General features: G+C 43.7%; 2 protein-coding genes across 3 annotated transcripts; both read left to right on the top strand.

The window, feature by feature from the left end:
• Positions 1 to 1,173: 1,173 nt before the first annotated feature.
• On the top strand, positions 1,174 to 5,293 carry rbm11 (RNA binding motif protein 11). 2 transcript variants are annotated; one of them, XM_048257588.1, is made up of 5 exons: positions 1,174 to 1,381; positions 2,024 to 2,180; positions 2,993 to 3,062; positions 3,842 to 3,941; positions 4,040 to 5,293. In XM_048257588.1, the coding sequence occupies exons 1-5, from the start codon at positions 1,289 to 1,291 to the stop codon at positions 4,523 to 4,525; spliced, it is 906 nt and encodes a 301-aa protein (XP_048113545.1). In that variant the 5' UTR covers positions 1,174 to 1,288; the 3' UTR covers positions 4,526 to 5,293. The 2 variants fall into 2 exon arrangements, with proteins under 2 accessions (XP_048113545.1, XP_048113546.1); XM_048257589.1 differs by lacking the exons at positions 3,842 to 3,941; positions 4,040 to 5,293 and having other exon boundaries at positions 2,993 to 3,832.
• Positions 5,294 to 7,149: 1,856 nt separating this feature from the next.
• On the top strand, positions 7,150 to 20,321 carry tmprss15 (transmembrane serine protease 15). Its single transcript, XM_048257254.1, is given in 26 exon segments — positions 7,150 to 7,270; positions 7,606 to 7,739; positions 7,832 to 7,899; positions 8,112 to 8,260; positions 8,882 to 9,016; positions 9,714 to 9,833; positions 10,488 to 10,596; positions 10,824 to 10,933; positions 11,602 to 11,742; positions 12,190 to 12,339; positions 12,957 to 13,062; positions 13,422 to 13,569; positions 13,757 to 13,835; positions 13,838 to 13,897; positions 14,104 to 14,193; positions 14,625 to 14,750; positions 15,079 to 15,219; positions 15,543 to 15,653; positions 15,854 to 15,995; positions 16,107 to 16,202; positions 16,758 to 16,807; positions 16,975 to 17,224; positions 17,534 to 17,715; positions 18,188 to 18,283; positions 18,685 to 18,824; positions 19,517 to 20,321. Coding segments are annotated over 26 exon segments (3,231 nt in total). The 3' UTR covers positions 19,694 to 20,321.
• Positions 20,322 to 20,406: the final 85 nt, after the last annotated feature.

Here is a 20,406-nt window from a genome sequence, read left to right as displayed (position 1 = left end):
CCATGCATACAGAATTACAGGCTCAGTCCCTGCCCTGTCACTGCAAGCATCTCATGCTTGATCATCCTTAAGAACACTATGTGGATACTTGATTTAGTTTATTTAGTATATTTTTTATCTTCTACTGTCTCATATTGTGCAGTGGAGTTTTTTATATTTATATACTTATTTTACTTTTTTTGCTGTAAGTGCATGTTGTGTGTGATGTCTGAGACCTTGAATTTCCCCTTGGGGATAAGTATCTATCTATCTATCTATCTATCTATCTATCTATCTATCTATCTATCTATCGTTGCCAAAGAAAATGTAGTGAAGTAAAAGTACACATCTAATTTTTAAAATGTAGAAGTAAAATTAAAAGTAGAAAGAAAAAGAAAAACTCAAGTAAAGTACAGATATTCCCCATTCATACTTAAGTACAGTACTTAAGTATTTCTACTTAGTTACTTTACATCTCTGCTGCTTCTGCTGTGTGTCCGACTGCACACCTCTGGATCCGCTGCTGTGTCTGGTGCAGTTACTTGTCTGACTTGATATTCCCCTCTGAGCCTGTTGGTCCTGCAAATATAGTCAACAACATTCCAACACACCTGTTCCCATTCATACCAGGCAGCCCCGTTCTGATAGGCTAGATGGTTGAGTCTCTCAGTGAATTATTGTCAGTTCATTGGTATTGATTGATTAAGAACACCTGTCGCAGGATTATCAACGTCCATACGTGAAAGCAAAACAAAATAGCACAGCACACAAGACAAGTAGCCTAAATCAAATAAGTGCATTAAAACATGATAAACGTGAATACGTGATATTTTGCACAAACACCTATGTAATGGGGAGGGGGGGTGTAGAATACCGTGTGCAGTCATTTGGTAAATAATAAGAGCCAAGGCCCATGAGTTTGAGTTTGACTTAGAAGAAATAATAAACAGCATATTTTTTCTTTTAGCAAACATTGAAAACTGGTCCAACAGACCCGAACACCTTACCAGGCTTAATGTAATAATTATGCCTTAAATGGGCGTGGTAATTCTTTACAAATCTACATGCAATTAAAGTGACGACACTAATTAAATGTTCTAAAGCTTATTGGAGAATCTGGCAACCTAAAGAGACCTCATCAAATATTTTCAGTCGGCGCCCTCTGGCGATGCAATAGTACTACGCCACCGTCGCAACATCCCCAATTCTTTTTACGACAATCAATGGCATCACTTGCACAGTCAGCAGCGCTCACCAAATCTGAGAGTATTTTCACACGGTGTTCATTTTTCGATTTCTGACATCCTGCATGGCGATGCCAGGCGATGCCAACAAAACTGTTTTCGTCGGAAATTTGGATCCTCTGGTAAAGGAGGAGATTCTGTACGAGCTTTTTCTGCAGGTAGGTAACCCTCCATCTTCAAACTCGTGCTGCCACATTGCCGGAGAGTCATTTAACCTACGAGTAGGCTAGCTTGGTAATGACATTTATAGTTGTATACAATGAAAAGCTCATTGTTAAGTTTTGTGGCGTTTAGGACAGGGGAGACCTGTTCGATTTGTACCAATTTCGTTAGGTGAGGAACTGCTTTTTGGTTGTTACAATTGTGGCCTGTTCTAAAGTGTTGTCATTAGTTTGTGGATGTTACAATGTGTCAACTACGGAGCAACTTTTTGACCGATTTGAAGCAAATGTAATGATTTAAAGTTTGCATGCTTATTTTCCACAGTTCATAGTTCATAACCAGCATCATCAAAAGGCTTTTCATCACCTACCTAATCCAGATTACAACCTCTTTCTTCCAAACAAGATATTCTCTTTGGTTATTAGTATGGTGTTGAATAATAGCCTAGACCAATGCAACTGACATGACACCCTCTCCTCCTTAATTAAGCTGGAGGCAGCATTGGTGTGACGTGTGTAATCTAAATTTGAATGAAGTTATTATGGTGAGCTAACCCCTTTCCCTACTTATTAGGTCTGTGTGGTAAAAACCATGAATATATGGGCTGACTGATTCACCATATTCCTTGCGTCCTCTAGGCTGGTCCGGTGAGGAAGGTGACGATGGTCGTTGAAGGCCGGCGAAGGCCGTTTGGTTTCGTGCTGTACAAGCATGCTGAGGCTGTGCCTTATGCCATCGCCCTCCTCAACGGGATCTCTCTGTACGGGAGGCCCCTCAAACTGAACTTCAGCACAGGTGAGCCACAGCACAGCACAGCACATACCTTCTCTCTTGATCAACTGAGGGACATTAAGGCTGCTGTTTGTCAGAAGTCTAGTTTGATTCACCCTCTGAAATCTACAAATGGTGACATGAACAACTCTGGGTGTAGGTTCAGCCAAAGTCCTTTTAGACAAGTCCCTCCACTCTGCGGCCATATTGCAACACTTTTTGGGCACTTATCGGGCATCTATTTCGGCAGAAATGCGTGTGCGCACATGATTGGCTCAATGTATTCACAACACACCGCATAATTGGCTCAATGTATTCACATGTCGACGTTTTGCCGCAGAAGGGCTGGGATATGTGAAGACAACTGCCATATTGGCGTTACAAACTAACCCCATGCATTTCTATGGAGGATTTTTAAAGTGCTGTGTCTCTTCATTAGAAAGTCTCTGGTTCAGCATCAGACTGCAACCCTCCTCTGTCCTCCATCATATTGTCCACACAGGAGGGGGCATACCATTGGTTGTCCACACAGGAGGGGGCACACCATTGGTTGTCCACACAGGAGGGGGCACACCATTGGTTGTGTATTGCATTTTCATGATGTTGATAAAGCTCTTTTTCAGATTAATTGATACCTTCCTTAAAAAAAGTTGGAGTTCTTAAAGACTGTGGGCTGGATACCTGGAAAAAATCTTGAAAGATGTTTTTCAGCGCAGGTGTTTCTGAATGAACTTTTCAGTCTCCCTGTTGTACAAAAATTGTAAAATGTCTAAGAATACAGCGCTGCACAGCTGGATAAATGTATTTTTGCTGTTGTCCCTCTTTTTTCTTTCCAGGAAGCTCACAGGACCCCTGGGGTAGCTTTGGATCTCCGGGCTCTGAGGATAGAGGACCTAACATAGTCAGGTGGGATCTGTCTCTTCTGCATGGCCTCATGTCTGCCTAGAACGTCTTTGGCTGTGGTTTAATACAGTGGTTCTCAAACTGGGGCCCGGGGACAACAAGAGAATTTGCTTTAAATTATAAAGTTGTGGTTTATCATTTTTTTTTAAAAATGTGTATCTACAGAGATGATGACCCTTTTCTACTTTTCACTAGTAAAACAAGCAAATTGTGTCTCTTTGCTCACACCCACATTAACATTAAATTTTAACTTCTCCATCACTTCACTATCACATATCACTTTACTCAGGTGACGGGTCACAAAGAAGCATTCCTACTGCTGCTTAGCTTGGCTCATTTGCCAGATAGCTAGCTGATGAACGTGGAGAAATGTTTTGAGTCAGTCCAGATCATCAAGTTATGCAAAATCTAAAGTTGGCAAAAGACCAAGTCAGAAAGCAAGGGATAATGAAGCAGGGCACATCTTCAGAGAATACAAATGGCATGCTTAACTGTTACAATTATGAGTGGGTACTCGGAGAGTGTTCTCCCCCACAGGAGGTGCTTGGAACCAAAAGGTTTGAGAACCCCTGCTCTAGTATGCCTTCTATCTGCTATCTGTCATTCTGTCTGCCTGCCTGTGTGTACTCTATAACAGTGGTTTCCTGGTTTGTTATCTGCCTGCTCAAGCAAATAATCAGGCAAAAAAGAAACACTAGAGGGCGCATGTTCAACATTTTACCTTGTCATGTGTGTGTGTGTGTGTGTGTGTGTGTGTGTGTGTGTGTGTGTGACCCTGGCAGGAGAGGAGTGTGTCCCCAGGATTCTCCCATCTTTAACTTCAGTGGCTTTACTCCCCATGGCGACTGCAGATCTCAAGACCAGATCACCAGGGGAAATGCAGTAGGCCACTCACTAACAAATAGGAACATTAAATTAAATGGTATGTGTATGTTTTTAAAGTCTGTGCATTTATCATTGTGTGTGTGTGTGTTTTCCAGGTCTGTAACTGGACTCCCTGTCAGCTACCCCCTCTAACCCCTCTCCCACACCAAGTTGCCCCCAACCCCTTCGCTGGACTCTTCAGTTCTACTTCCCCTCTGCCGCCCTGGCGTGGGCCTTTCTGGACGCCACCTCTAACTCCTCTGCCCCCGCCAGCACCCCCTGCACAGGAAAGGGAGGAGGCACCGCCCCCAAAGGAGCGAGAGATGGAAAGAGAGAGAGACAGAGAGAAACCTCCAGTGTCCGTTCAGGAAAGGGAGAGAGACAGAGAGAAACCTCCAGTGTCCGTTCAGGAAAGGGAGAGAGACAGAGAGAAACCTCCAGTGTCCGTTCAGGAAAGAGAGAGGGGTAGGGAGAGGCTCCCAGTGCCTCTAAATCCAAAGGCTCAGGAGGTGGAGAGAGAGAAGGAAGTCAAACGGCGCAAACACAAGAGGATGAGAAGTAGGAAACACCGGCATCAGAGCAGACACAATACCAATACATGAGTCTCTCTCTCTCTCTCTCACTCACTCACTCACTCACACACACACACACACACACACACACACAAATATATAGTATACATACTGTGCCACACATATACATATACTGACACAGACACACACTCATGTATATAGATGACCATGTGCAAAGATAGACAGACACAAACCTGGGATCCTTAGCTCTTTCCATATCATGCCGGGTGTCCTATGCTCAATGTGTAGCCAGTTATGGGCTGCTCTGCGTCATCTGAAAGACTTCCTTTCACACAGTGACTCAGCACTTTATCTAATGTGATGTGTGATGGAGGAGAGAAAGAGCGACATAATAACGTTCTTTTGAGAATATGGTGTCCTTTAAATGTTACCTGACTTTTGTTTTTGTTTGGGATTCATTTCTTTTGAATATGTATATCTAATACGCCCTTCTGGTGAGGGTCAGAAACAATATTTATATTTACAATTATTTGTAAGCAGACTCAAAGACAAGGCCATGAGCAGCTCTAGGGTGCGCCGTTCCCACTCTAGAGGGCCTGATTAATACTACAGTCTGCTTTCTGTGAAACGATTGAATTCAGCCGTTTGTGCTTTAGCCTTTCATTCGTAATCCAGTTTTCAACTGCAGTTGATTTCTGGGTTGATGTTGACCTTTATGATATTGTTCATATGATTAATTTCATATATTTGTACTATTGTACTTTTTGAATGTCAGTTGTTTATCCATTTATATTCAACTTTTGTGTTGTTTATAGCCTAATCTGCACATTGCCTTAAAATAAATGCACATACAGATTAAACTCTTTGTGGTCACCAGTCCAAGTGGATGTCAATGAGGAAACAGTTGTTGAGTGTTCTCATAAGTAAATGTAAATGTATATATACTCTTTTGATCCTGTGAGGGAAATTTGGTCTCTGCATTAAACCCAATCCGTGAATTAGTGAAACACACTCAGCACACAGTGAGGTGAAGCACACACTAATCCCGGTGCAGTGAGCTGTCTGCAACAACAGTGGCGCTCGGGGAGCAGTGAGGGGTTCGGTGCCTTGCTCAAGGGCACTTCAGCCGTGCCTACTGGTCGGGGTTCGAACCGGCAACCCTCTGGTTACAAGTCCGAAGCGCTAACCAGTAGGCCACGGCTGCCCCAATGCTGCTAATTTGTAGCTGCTAAATGGTTTAATGCTGTGTTTGGCTATGTATGTGCATTTGATGTGTGATGTTTTGCCTTTCACCCGCCTTCTGCTCCTAAACAGAGTGTATCTGAAACAAGTGTACTTGGCTAAGAGTCTTGTGTAACCGTGAAGCCAAGCCAATACCCTTTCTAGTCTTTCCTCTAACAGTGTACATATTTTTAAGTGATCTTTGGTTATTGGACCAGATAATATTTATATTTATAGAAAAAAATACATTGGAAGTGCATTGTATTTATTTTCGTCAATTGTAGCCCATTTCACCTTGTTCTCAGTATATTTAAGTCACATTTAAAATGTTGATTCAAATGACTATGCAATATGGTTGATAGACTTTTGATAATTCTGTCAGTTAGTGTGACTAATGACAATTTCATTACATCTAATCTATTTTGGAAAGCAGTTGGACTCTGACCACTGATATGGAACTACAGTGTTCTGTAGTAAAGCCTTAAAACTCAGTAAATCATTTATTTTTGACTGTAATTCAATCTTGATTAAAAATGATGAAACTGCAGGGAATTCCCATAAGCACTCAAGGGAAGCCCTCTGTGTTTCTATGGTAACCTTTTTATTTAGAGGCACAAGCAGATTTCCCTGGGTGAGGAGGGTTGAAATGATCATACACATAAGCAGTTACTGTCCAAAATCTACTAGACAGCGTGTACTTTATGAGTGTGAGAGACACACAACAAATGCAAGAGAAACAAAAACAATGCAATAGAAGAGTACTATTCTTCAGCCACCCAATCTGGTTCTGGGTGTGTTACCATTAACATGCATGAGAGATAATCCCTAATAACTGCCTGTTTACTGCTTCATAAACTTTACTGCTGTGTGTGTGTGTGTGTGTGTGTGTGAGACCAGATAAATAGCACATGTGCAGTGCCCCTCTACCTCTTTCACAGAAATGAGCTCAACACGGGACAGAAGGATTCGGTTTGTATTTCATTCAAAAGAATGCCAAGGGAGTAAAGGGACACCACCAATTGAAAGACACACAGGCAGTTATAGCTGAGGTCATTCTGACTGATTAAGAGGCATTTATAACTAATATCATAAATGTGAGATTAAGGCTATATCAGTTTAGATTAAACTCACACCTGCTGTAGTACCTGCCTTTAATAACGTCCTTTAGAGCAGGTGAAACGGGAGTGACTTGAGCACTAGAACATTCAATGAGCAACGGAATGTGTCAAGATCCACAGGACAGACTAGCTTGAGTGTATGTGTGTGTGTGTGTGTGTGAAGACCTGGAAGAGGAAAAGAGTACAACCGTGGACCTTCAAAGAAACGAGCAGGGTTTATATATATGTGTGTGGACCTGAAGAAGAGAGAGGAGTGTGTTTGAGGACCCTCAACTAAGAGGAGAGTGTCCGTGATCTTGACAGAAGAGTGTGTGTGTGTGTGTGTGTGTGTGTGTGTGTGTGTGAGAGAGAATCATGTCAAAATGGAGGGATCGTTTCTCCTCGCTGGAGGCGCTGCTGTCTGTGGTGGTGGTGCTTCTGCTTGTGGTGTGTGTGGCCCTCGCCGTGGTGACCTGGCTGGCCCTCAGTCCTGAAGGTTAGAACACACACACACACAAATTCACTCACTCTCTTTTCCTTCTGTGAAAAGCTTTTCTCCATGACTCACCCCTCTCTCGTTCTCTTCCAGTAATACTTCAATGCTTTGTTTATTTTTACATTAATTACCCCGTTTTAAGGCAATTTCTTGCTTAATTTAAGCTTGAATTCTTTTATTTTGTTTGTTTATGATAAGCAATTTGGTACCTATACCATCTATCACTTGCAGAGCAGAGGGTTCTCTTGAGTCTTTAGTCTTACTATAGGCCTGAAAGCTGATGGAGAAGTTGGAAAAGTGCTCATGGGGGTGACCGAGGGATTTATGTCTCACAGCACTCACGGATGGTTCAGTGCAGTCAGAGATGAGCGGGAGTCTAACCATCTCCAAAGGTGTGGATTTTACCCCGGAGCTCCTTGACAGCAGTAGTGCACAGTTCAAAGCTCTGGCTTATGACACCGAAAGGCTGGTAAGGGGGGGGGGCGGGGGGGTTATGGGTTTTCTTCATGGGAAAGTAGATCGTCAGCTGCAAAGTGCCATTTCTCATTTCTCATTTTTCAGATATCTGAGGCCTACAGTCAAAGCTCCCTCAAAGATCATTACATGGGATGTGACATTCAGAGCTTCAGGTGAGATAAATGAGACTCCTAAATCTTGACTGATCAGATAAGGTATGGATTAAGAGTTACTGATTGATTAGCAATACAACTTGGTGTACATTTCTGTATATCGATCCCCAGGATTGACTGGTGCCTATACAGTACATACAGTAGAAATCAACTGGGAAAGGATGAAGGTAGACTCTCCTCTGTGTTGCCTTCCCTTCTCTTGTGCCCCTCAGGCAGGGCAGTGTGGTGGTGACCTTTGCCCTCTTTCTGCGGGGAGTGGTGGGGTCCATAGAGGCCCAGGAGCAGCTGGTGAAGAGCCTGCAGAGTGGGGGGGTTAACCTGGGGGGGCTGGTTGTGGACCCTGACTCTGTGACCATCTCAGGTAGGACAGTGCCCCACCACCACGTCTGTTTCCTCTACTGAGAGGTCTACCCAGGCTCCCGTTCTTCTAGTTTTCTGATAGATAGATAGATAGATAGATAGATAAGTATAGTATATATACTCTTTTGATCCCGTGAGGGAAATTTGGTCTCTGCATTTATCCCAATCCGTGAATTAGTGAAACACACTCAGCACACAGTGAACACACAGTGAGGTGAAGCACACACTTATCCCGGCGCAGTGAGCTGCCTGCAACAACAGCGGCGCTCTGGGAGCAGTGAGGGGTGAGGTGCCTTGCTCAAGGGCACTTCAGCCGTGCCTACTGATCGCGGTTCGAACCGGCAAAGTCCGAACCACTAACCAGTAGGCCACGGCTGCCCCCCAATGGGGGATAGATAGATAGAGACTTATTTGACCTTTTAATGTTCAAATCTAAAGTTAAAACATGAAGTTGACTGATATTTAGCAGACACTTTTACCAAAAGCTACACAGACTGTAATGGCGGGATTCGACCTGCTTCGACCGATTGTCAGTCAGTGACATTACTGCTGTTCCACCACGCCTATTTGTATACAAAATCTGTTGCATACAATGCAGTGCAATGTGTTGGTTGCCATGCAGAGAAACCGGATCTTACTACATCCAGACCAACTTCTACGACTGTAGGGACCAGCACCACACAGTCATCAATCACCCCAAACACCAGCAGCACCGTCACCACCGTCACCACCAGCACATCTTTGACCACTAGTCCAGGTATGGTCCTCATATTAAGAGTTCTCATAATAGCAGCTGTACTGTATGTCTTGGTGCATGTCAAAAGTCAGTTAAGATCAATCTTGAATCAGTCCAGAGTCCTCCATTTCTATTGTTCGTCATCATAGTGTACTGTTTCTCTGTAACATTGACGTGTGTGTGTGTGTGTGTGTGTGTGTGTGTGTGTGTGTGTGTCCAGTTTTCTAAACCTACAATCACCTCTATCATTCTAACCAATGCATCCTATACACAGAGAATCTCTCTTAGTGACATTACTCTCAGTATCTTCTGTTGAATAAGTCTAATCTCTCTCTCTCATTCTCTCTCTCTTTCTCTGAGTTTCCTATTGAATAAGTCTAATCTCTCTCTCTCTCTCTGAGTGTCCTATTGAATAAGTCTAATCTCTCTCTCTCTCTCTCTCTCTCTCTCTTTCTTTCTTTCTCTCAAATTCAAATTCAAAGGGGCTTTATTAGCATGACTGTTTGGTACAGTGTTGCCAAAGCTAGTGTTACAAATAACACAGTAGTATCACAAGGAAAAGAAGACAGAGATACAGCATACAATGTTTAAACATCTCTCTCTGAGTTTCCTATTGAATAAGTCTAATCTCTCACTCGCTCTCTCTGTGTGTGTGTGTGTGTGTGTGTGTGTGTGTGTGTGTGTGTGTGTGTGTGTGTGTGTGTGTGTGTGTCTTCAGTTCCATGTCCTGAGGGTGAGAGGATGTGTGGGGATGGGAAGACCTGTGTGGCGCTGCCCCAGTGGTGTGATGGGGTGAAGGACTGTCCTGACGGAGCCGATGAGGACGACAAGCTCTGTGGTGAGCATCCGCGCCTTGCCGAAACACATTTGTAGTCAAGGGCATGGTGCAATAAATCCTTTTAAAAGTATAATGCACAAGAGAGTGCGGTTTCCTCCACTTCAAGACTAACATTTGTAACTCACACCCAAAATACTTTATAAAGTGTTTGAGTGAGCATGCCTATATTGCTAGAGCATCCTGCGCCTCCCTCTGGACCCCCCCTGTCCTGTCCGCTCTCTGTCTGCTATGTCTTCCCTCTGCTGGACCCCCCCTGTCCTGTTCGCTCTCTGTCTGCTATGTCTTCACTCTGTTCAGTCTGTGTTCGCTGGTGATCTCCACACTGTCTGGCTGTTCTGTTTGAATTGTTTTCTGTCCTACTCTCTAGAGACTTTCTGTATTCATGTGATGCTCCCGCTATGTCATATGTTCTTTGTTCTCTGCTCTCTTATGTGGTATATCCTACGTAGACTGGGTTCTCGAGCCTCTCTGTGCTCCGTAGTATTTCTCTGTTCTCTATATGTTCTCCGTGTTCTGTTTTTAGTGTTCTGTCTGTGCTCTTGTGTTGATGTGGAGTTGTTCTCACAGTTACGTTTGCTTGTTTTAGAGGTCTATGTTCTCTCCGAGTTTCTCAAAGTTGGTCATATCACCATAGATGCTTTCTTGTTTCCATAGCGACAGCCTGTGATGGGCAGTTTGTCCTGCAGGGTCCAGCAGGATCGTTCCAGTCAGAGAACTTCCCTCTGCCGTACGAGAACGAGAGAGTGTGTCGCTGGATCATACGGTATAACGGCACACACACACACACACACACACACTTATCGCACGAACCCACACAATTATTGTCACTTATCTCTCCTTGTCTGTCATTACTCATCATAAGAATAGTTGTCGTCATCCATCATCCATGTCCATCGTCCACTTTCCACCCTCCATACTCCTGTCCATCACGAATGCATGTGTCCCTCCATGTGAACGCTTACAGTGCTGCTTCTGTGTCTGCTTGTGTAGGGTGCAGGAGGGACTGTCCATAAAGGTGGACTTCCAGTCATTTCACACTGAGCAGGACACTGATGTTCTGACCCTGTATGAGGGAATCGGACCAAAGAAAATCTTAACATGTGAGTGGAGCCCAAATACTTCAAATGACATGGGCTAGGAGCAGGCCACACTCGGCCTCTTTTTTGTTTTCAAGAGTGCTGGGCCAAACTTAGAAGTAATCAGAAAAAGATAAAAGGCTGCACATTGCATAGAACAATCGTTTATTGCACAGACGTGTGCATATATTGAGAGGCAGCTGTGGCCCACTGGTTAGCACTCTGGACTTGTAACCGGAGGGTTGCTGGTTCGAGCCCCGACCAGTGGGCCACAGCTGAAGTGCCCTTGAGCAAGGCACCTAACCTCTCACTGCTCCCCGAGCGCCGCTGTGGTTGCAGGCAGCTCACTGCGCCGGGATTAGTGTGTGCTTCACCTCACTATATGCTGTGTTTCACTAATTCACGGATTGGGTTAAATGCAGAGACTCAAAAGAGTATATATACTTATACTATATACTTACTTATATCTTTGATTGCTGCCAATTGATTGTACATGTACATATTCAGGGCTGTTTAGTTGGAAATCTGAACGGAATGCACCACTCCTTTCATTCCAATTAAAATCCTAGGGTTAGCAGGATCGGTAGTTTTATTCCGATCAATGTGTGTATATGTGTCATTTTTATTCTGATTCTAATTGGATTAGAAGTGTCCATGTAAACCCACTTAGTGAATGTCCTTGTGTGTCTCAGACTCTCTGTCAGGTTCCAACCCTCCAGGGACCCTGTGGCTGATGTCTGACAAGGCCACTGTGGTCTTCTCCACGGACTACGCCAACACCCTCCCCGGGTTCAACGCCACCTTCAGAGCCCAGGACCTCAGCAATCTCTCGAGTGAGTTCTCATCATGGTGCATCATAGGATTAGAGCACCTCTAGGGACTGAACAGAAGCATAGGAATTATGACATGCCTGAGATGCGTCCAGAGTGGATCTTGCCATGTTTTGCTTTGGCTACTGTGTCTGTATTGCGCCATATCAGGGTGAGACCAGGGCCACATCTAAGCCAAATAAGTTAAGATGGAATAAAAGATTTAATTATTTCATCTTATAAAACCATTTGCATTATATTAATTCATTTTGCAGATTTTTTTTTTGTCCAAGCAACATGCTGTACTGTACACAGATAGGTGGCGATATGTGTGGTCCCTGAGGTATGGGACCCGTGATCTTTAACTGACATGTGCATGTGTAGTCAAGTGGTCAAGGCCAGTGTGAGCATCTGGAGTCCTCTGTCACAATGTCCCCTCTCCTGTGTCTACTCTATGGTGACAATGCTCAGACGAGCAGAAGGTGCATTGCTCTTTCGAGGATGGCATGTGTTTCTGGAGGCAGGAGCCTGAGGATGATGGGGACTGGATCCGGGTCCAAGGGCCCACCTTTCCCCCCTCCACCGGCCCCAGCACGGACCACACCCTGGGGAACGTGTCAGGTGAGGCCAGCTGTCTCTGTTCTTTGTACAGCTGAAAGATGGCTTAAAGAGCGCAGATGTGACAAGCTGGTGATAGGAGGCAAGATATGCAATTGACAATAAAGCAGTCAATTCTTGTGTTTATAGGCTTGTAGACAATGACATTATCTTTATAATAAATGGGGGCAGCCGTGGCCTACTGGTTAGCGCTTCGGACTTGTAACCGGAGGGTTGCCGGTTCGAACCCCGACCAGTAGGCACAGCTGACCCCTCACTGCTCCCCGTTGTTGCAGGCAGCTCACTGCGCCGGGATTAGTGTGTGCTTCACCTCACTGTGTGTTCACTGAGTGCTGAGTGTGTTTCACTAATTCACGGATTAGGATAAAAAAAAAAAGAGACCAAATTTCCCTCGCGGGATCAAGAGTATATATACTTATATACTTATACTAATTCAAATTGTAATGTGTATTATAATGTCTTTCAGACCAATATCTTCTTTAAACTCATGTGTGCTTTGCAATGGCTTTTAGGCCCATTTAAAAAGGGGAAGGCCCTGTATAACCCTGTATTGACTTGAATTAAGGTTTCATAAGTCAGAGATAGTGGATGAACTCTCAACTCTTATGTTTTAATGGCAGGCTTCTACGTGGTGACCCCAGCAGGTTTTGGTAACTGGCAGAGGAGCTTCAGACTGCACAGTCTTCCTCTTGCACACTCCAAAGAGCCTCTTTGTCTTAGCTTCTGGTCAGTGCAGAGCGTGTGTGTGTGTGTGTGTGTGTGTGTGTTTGTGTGTGTGGAGGGGATCTATGTATATGTATGGGTATAGGTGCACATATATGCGTTTGCGTATGTGTAGTTTCTATTTATGCATGTCTGTGAGTGTTGTGTTTTTGTGTTTGCATTGATATATGTACAGTATGGGTATGGGTGCACATATATGCGTTTGCGTATGTGTTTGTAGTTTCTATTTATGCATGTCTGTGAGTGTTGTATTTGTGTGTTTGCATTGATATATGTTTTTCTATGGGTTTGGTTTTGTTTGTGCATGTGTGTGCCAATTTGTGTGGCATTCTTCTTGACGTGTTGATGCTGTATGTCTGCAGGTACCACATGTACGGACAGGAAGTGAGCAGTCTGAGTATTCGGGTGAAGAACGGTTCTACTTCCTATGTGCTCTTCCACAAGGAGGACAATTATGGAGACCACTGGAACTATGGCCAGATCAGCCTCAAAGTCACCTCAAACATCACAGTAAGCAGAGGCCACAGACAGACACAAACAAACAAAGAAACACACACACACACACACACACACACATTATCAAATTGTCAAATGAAAACACATTCACCTGCTATGGGTAATATTATACACAGAGTTATAGTTTTTTAACCAGCACATGAATGTGACATTTGATTGGAATCTTCTGTTTGGTTGCCAGGTAGTCTTTGAGGCCCAGAAAAGAACAAGCAGAGGAAATGACATAGCTTTGGATGACATCAACCTGAGCAACGGAGTATGTGAAGGGGTCCACCTGAGCCCACTCCAGTGCCGACCCCAACTACTCCACCACCAATACCACGTAGGTCAAATCTCTCTCTCTCTCTCCCCCTCTCTCTATCTCTCTCTCACTGTAAGTAACACATCCCACAACATGCCTTACATGCTTTACAGAATCCTTCATGGCTTTGTGACTGTAACCTGTGTGTGTGTGTGTGTGTGTGTGTGTGTGTGTGTGTGTGTGTGTGTGTGTGTGTGTGTGTGTGTGTGTGTTTGTGTGTTTTACAGCCGACTGTGGGGGCCCCTTTGACCTGTGGGAGCCCAACTCTACATTCTGTTCTCCGAACTACCCACATGGCTACGGGAACAAGGCCTCCTGTGAGTACTGAAGCCTTCTGTTCCACTATCGCTTCTCCACCTTACCCACGAGGACGTGCTGTTAAAGTATGGGCTAACCAGACGTCTCATATTAGCACTTACTGTAAGCCTCCTGTTATTCAATACTTTGTCAGTCTGGTGTGGTATGCTACCAGGAGATGGATGTAAAGGACAATAAGGTGAGTGGTATTTAGCAGATACAGAGCGACACAGACTCACAACGGCAGGTTCGGGGATCGAACCCAGGCCAAGCGATTGTCAGATGGCAACGCTACCGCTTGTGCTGTTAAACCACGAGCCACACACATGTTACTAGACACTCGCAGTCATGGAAACAGGGCCTTCTGTAAGCTTGCTCACTCTCTCTCACATACACTCATGATTAGTGGGACACACATGACGTGACGCGTTCTCTGTTCTGTCTACCTCAGGTGTTTGGAACCTGCATGCACAAGAAGGACGGAACATCCAGCTGCACTTCCAGGATTTCGCCCTCGAGTCGGGTTATGATATCATGGAGGTCAGAGATGGCCCAGGGCCTACGTCTCTACTGCTGGGTAAGGAGCTCTCTCTTTCTCTCTCTCTCGTGCGGTTATTTGGGTATTGGTATTTGAATTATCTTTACTCAATCAAACAACACAACTGCAATTAATTTATATATCACCAATGGTAGATATTACTACACAATTAAATAGCATGAGTTTTTAAAAACAGAGATATAGCGTTTTGGAACCAAACTCTTCATTTATATATGGGTGTAGCAATCTGTGTGTGTATATGTGTGTACCCAGTGTGTGTGTGTGTATGTGTGTGTGAGTTGTGTTTATTTTCTATACGTTCTCTTAATTAGCATGTTTTTGAGATGATCTTTCCCTTCTCCCACAGGTGTCTTCACTGGGGAACGTAGTTTCCCGGATGTCTTCTCAACCACCAGTCAGATCACTGTGATGCTGTTCACGGACAGCTCGGGAAATGACCGAGGTTTCTGTGCCAACTTCACCTCTGGCATCCGACTGGGCCAGCCAGGTGAGACAGAAAGTGCTGATCATTTTTACTGACTTGTTTATTCACCAAGGGACCAAATGTCACTTTCACATCGTTCAAAGATGGGATGATTTGAAATCTGCCCAGTCAATTACACTCTTTATCTGAAAAGTTTTTAGTGAATTTTCTACTGCCTTTATGTAGACTATTTGTGTGTTCAGCAAATATATACACTCTTGTTACTGACATTGAAATCTCAAAGCAATTACCCAATTTAGTAGGCATGACATAATGTACACTGACCGATCAAATGCGAGGATCAGTCTGCCTGGCAGATAATCAGTTTCTGCTCTTGTGTTTTACAGAGCCATGTCCATCTGGTCAATTCCAGTGTGGCTCTGGGGAGTGTGTCTCTAGCAGCAGTGTGTGTAATGGTGTGCGGGACTGTCCTGATGCCTCTGACGAAACCCAGTGTGGTGAGTGTCCGTGTGAGTGTGTGTGTGTGTGTTGGTATGTTGTTTGCATATGTGTTTGTGTTTGTGTATGTACATGTATATGTTTGTTAAGTGGTATGGTATGTCTATCTGTGTGGTGGTTTTACATTTGTGTACGTCTACTGTAGGTCTGTATTTGTTTCTGTATTGATATGTGCTGTGTTGTTCTGTGATCCGTCTAGTTCACCTGCTGCCGGTGAGCTCTGTGAACAGTACAGGTGAGGCCAGACTGCAGGTTCAAGTGAATACCAGCCGTTACACTGCATGTGCTCAGAACTGGACATCAGATCTGTCTCAGTACTTCTGCCGCTACTTGGGCTACAGGTAAGTGTGTGTGTGTGTGTGTGTGTGTGTGTGTGTGTGTGTGTGTGTGACTTGAAATGGAATATGATATTGATATCTTTGTGTGAGTGAGAGACATTGTGTGTGTGGCAGGTCAGGAGAAGCCATCTCTGTGTTAGCCAGAGAGGAGGACTCTCCGTTTATCTCTATTTTGCTGAGGCCTGATGGTAGTCCACACCTGGAGTCCAGGTGAGTCAACACAGGATGTGATGTCACTTTCACTTTGGACAATAGTTTACATCTGTCTGCTTAAAGCTGAAGAAGGAATAGATCTCTCAAGGATGCACCTGAAATAGTTTTTTTTCAGACATACACAGGAAAGGTGTTTTATTCCATGTGCTGTAGGTAGGGGACTTCCCACAGCGGCCGTAGCAAACGTACCGTATGTTGTACTTGGAATATGTAAAGGCTCTTGTTTATGGCACATCATGCGCTACCAGAGCAACCTTCATGAGCATTTCACTGGGGTTATCAAACAAGCACTTTGAAAACACTTAGAGGAAAAACAGAAGGATTTATTTCAACACACTTATTTAAAATGTTTGTTATATACATACAGTTTTATACATATCCATCTATATACCATATATTTATATTTTGTGGTTTTGAAAGACTGTTCATTCAAAAATGGCTATTTACACCAGGCTTTTGAGTTGATTCACAATAGTTTTGCTGATGAAACATAATGGATTTTAATCTGTTTAATCTGTAGGTCAGAATAAACCCTTTGTTTTACTATTGCAGAGATGCATGCCCAGAGAATGTGGTTGTGGCTTTGAGCTGCAATAACCAACGTGAGTACAAGACATTTCTCAGGTCTCCATACACACATCACTCACACAGATTTATTTCCATCCTAATTCTGCCAGCAGTGCAGAACATTTTCAGTCGTGTTGAAGTCTGTTGTCAGAAAAGATCTATAACAAAAAACAAACACTGAAATTGGCCTAAATGATTTCAGCTTGTGGCGTACGTAAGATCTCCAACAAAACCAGATCTGTTCCCTGGGATGATGGAGAGAAGAGAGAGAAAGAGAAAGAACAGATGGAGGAGAGGACGGAAAAGAAGAATAATAGGGTGGTGGGTGGGGAAGATGCTGTGAAGGGGGCGTGGCCTTGGGTGGTGTCGCTGAGCTGGCTGGGTCGTCACGTGTGCGGAGCGTCGCTGATTGACAACGAGTGGCTGCTTACGGCTGCACACTGTGTTTTTGGGTAAGGGTTGTGTGGGAGTGTGTGTGTGTGTGTGTGTGTGTGTGTGTGTGTGTGTGTGTGTGTGTGTGTGGGGTACACATTCTTAATCTCTTCTTTGTCTTTCAGCAACCCTGAAGCACTTTTCACTTACCTTGAGCTGGCGCATAGACACTTAATAACCTGTATAAATACAGTTTTTGTTGGCCCATAGACAGACACTTAATAATTCATTTTGTCTGTTGTTTGTTATTTTTCACTTTGATTCAACCATCTGTAACTCTAACAGATGTTTCAGTTTCAGTCCCTTCTGTCTCCTCCTCTCCTCTCCAGTAAGAATGTCCACCTGTCTAACTGGGTTGCTGTGCTGGGTCTCCACTCCCAGTATGGTATGGACAACCAGGACCGACAGAACCTCCAGGTGGACCAGGTCATCATGAATGAACACTACAACCGCCGGACCAAACAGGCTGACATCGCACTCATGCACCTGAAGACACCTGCCAACTTCACAGGTGTTTACCTCTCACACAGTTCACATATCTATTTATAATGAAGTCATTAAACAGCAATACACCTGTAGTTTATTTACATTTGTTTGTTTAGCAGATGTTTTTTTTTATCGAAAGTGTCATCAGTGTGCTCTGTTTGGAAATCAAACATAAGTATCTTGCTGTGTCTGTGCTGTTATTTCCCCTGCAGTGAATGTATTTTCAGGGTTGTTCTTGTTTGTGCACAGAAAATTGATCTCTGAATCCCATGTGTTCTTCTTTGTGTGTGTGTGTGTCAAATGTTTTTACCTCTCAACCCCTGTGTGTTTGTGTGTGTGTGCGTGCGTGTATTTTAATATCAAATGTTATCACCGCTCAACCCTGTGTGTGTGAGTGTGTGTGTGTGTGTGTGTGTGTGTGTGTGTTTATAGTTATGGATGTATTCAGTTTATCAAATGTTTCTGAAGTCTCACTGCTGTGCATCCGGTTCTTCTAGATTACGTGCAGCCTGTGTGTCTACCTCACAAGAAGCAGCAGTTTGAGGCTGGCAGGAAGTGTGTCATTGCTGGCTGGGGGCGGCTGGAGGAAGGAGGTGAGCAGACCAGTCACGTGACTGGTTCAGTCTAGTCCAGTCAAACCAAATGTATTCATATAACACGTTTATGAACAACCTGGTTGAGGTGATAAATGGTTGGGTTTGTGTGTGTGTGTGTGTGTCTGTGTGTGTGTGTCTGTGTCTGTGTCTGTGTCTGTGTCTGTCTGTGTCTGTGTGTGTGTGTGTGTGTGTGTGTGTGTGTGTGTGTGTGTGTGTGTGTGTGTGTGTGTGTATGTATATGTCTGCGCATGCATGCTGTACGTCCAACAAAGAGTACAAGAAACAGTGGAACAACAAAAACACCAAAACAAAAGAAATAAAAAATGGACACCGTCTGTGCCTGCAAGACCAGACTGTTAGGTCTGTGATATAAACACATCTCCTCGGTTCTGTCTCAGGTACTGTGGCTGATGTTTTGCAGCAGGCAGTGGTACCACTAGTGGGCTGGACCCAATGTCAAGAGTTGCTGCCGGAGTACAACCTCACGGCCCAGATGGTGTGTGCTGGGTTCCTTGAAGGAGGCGTGGACACCTGCCAGGTATCACCATTCACCTGCCTCTAAAGCCGTTGGGTTCTGTCAAGTGCCTTGAGCCAATGGTCTTTATTAATGGTGCTGCTGAAATAAATGAAGAACACAGAATATAGAATTCCTAGCTATGATTAAAGGCCTATTCACAACAAGAACGATAACGCTAACTATAAATAAATATCATTCTCGTTAATATGAATGACGACACATAAACTATAACGATAATGACATGTAGAACGATGTTGTTGGGGATCACTTTTTAGAGCGATTTTCCTATCGACCTATCGAATTTTAACGTCACATTCAAGTAGAGACTTTGTTTATCGTTGTTCAGTGTGAACGCTTTTATCGTTATGGTTATAGTTATAGTTAGTTCTTGGTGTTGGCCTTAACTGTTCTTGTGTACAACATAAGTAATGCATAATTAATCTATTAGAGATTAAGATATTAGATTAATACAGTACTTTTTATTGATCCTGTGCATAGATAATTAATCGTTATTAGTAATAAGATAATTAGTACTTCCTTGAGAAATACATATAGTAGTATTATTATTATTATAAGTAAGTAAAGTATGATGACTCTTACTTCTTATTGTGAAGTGGAACTAAATGTATCTACTAAATACACTTACGTTATTGTAACAGCTGTTAGTGTGTGGATATGTGTGTGTTCCTCTCTGAGTGTGTGTTCTCTTTCAGGGTGACTCTGGGGGTCCTCTGATGTGCGAGGAGGACGGCCAGTGGGTGCTGGTGGGGGCCACCTCGTTTGGGGTGGGTTGCGCGCGCCCCAACAGACCTTCAGTCTACACCCGCGTCAGCGAGTTCATTGACTGGGTGGTGGAGACTCGCCGTCAGCACTCCCACTGGGAGGGATGAGGGATGGGTGAACAGACTGAACAAGTAAGATCAAAGACTGCACTGGAGGTTAATGAAATAATAAACTATTCACTGTGGTGGTAAAACAAGAGGTGAGACTACTGACTAAACTAACGACTAATAAACTGAATGCTGCACTTGAAGAGCTCATATCAGAACAAACAGAAGAGCAAGAACTACAATCTGAGCACCACAATGGGGAGGATGAAGGTAGGTACCAAGCCTGAAGACTACAGTGTAAACACTAAGGACTAACACACTGCACTGTAAGTGAAGACTACACACTGAGGCAAACAATGCACTAGATAAAATGGAGGTAGAGAATAAAATCTGAAGACTACAGACTCCACAATGCCATGGAAAGACGAGAGATCCAGACTACAGACAGCAAGTAAAGGCTGAAGACTAAGGAGGAAACACTACAGACTCAACACTGCACTGGAGAGCCTACAGTATGTCACGCAAACTGAAGGCTGTGCTCTTCACATCTGATGATTAACTGCTTATAAAGTTCAACTTAGACGTTGAATATGTAGAATTTAGGATTCCAAGTAAATGCAAAGGGACAGTAATTCAATTATTATTTTGTAACAGGCGAATTGGCAAACAGATCTGTGATCAATGTAAATGTGACATATGTAAATGTGTGTTAAATAAATCCACATAAATCAATGAAAAACGATTTAACACAAGCAATATGTTCTGAACTTGTC

Source organism: Alosa alosa, chromosome 11 (genome assembly GCF_017589495.1).
Source record: "Alosa alosa isolate M-15738 ecotype Scorff River chromosome 11, AALO_Geno_1.1, whole genome shotgun sequence".
In the NCBI taxonomy this organism is placed as follows: domain Eukaryota; kingdom Metazoa; phylum Chordata; class Actinopteri; order Clupeiformes; family Clupeidae; genus Alosa; species Alosa alosa.
The sequence above is the reverse complement of the archived record's forward strand: the minus strand, read 5'-3'. Positions and strand labels throughout refer to the sequence as shown.

Excerpts from the sequence above, each read along its gene's own strand:
- rbm11 (XM_048257588.1), top strand. The coding sequence starts at position 1,289 with ATGGCGATGCCAGGCGATGCCAACAAAACTGTTTTCGTCGGAAATTTG. Across the intron at positions 2,181-2,992 it reads CAAACTGAACTTCAGCACAG|GAAGCTCACAGGACCCCTGG; the intron begins GTGAGCCACAGC and ends TTTTCTTTCCAG. Across the intron at positions 3,063-3,841 it reads AGAGGACCTAACATAGTCAG|GAGAGGAGTGTGTCCCCAGG; the intron begins GTGGGATCTGTC and ends TGACCCTGGCAG.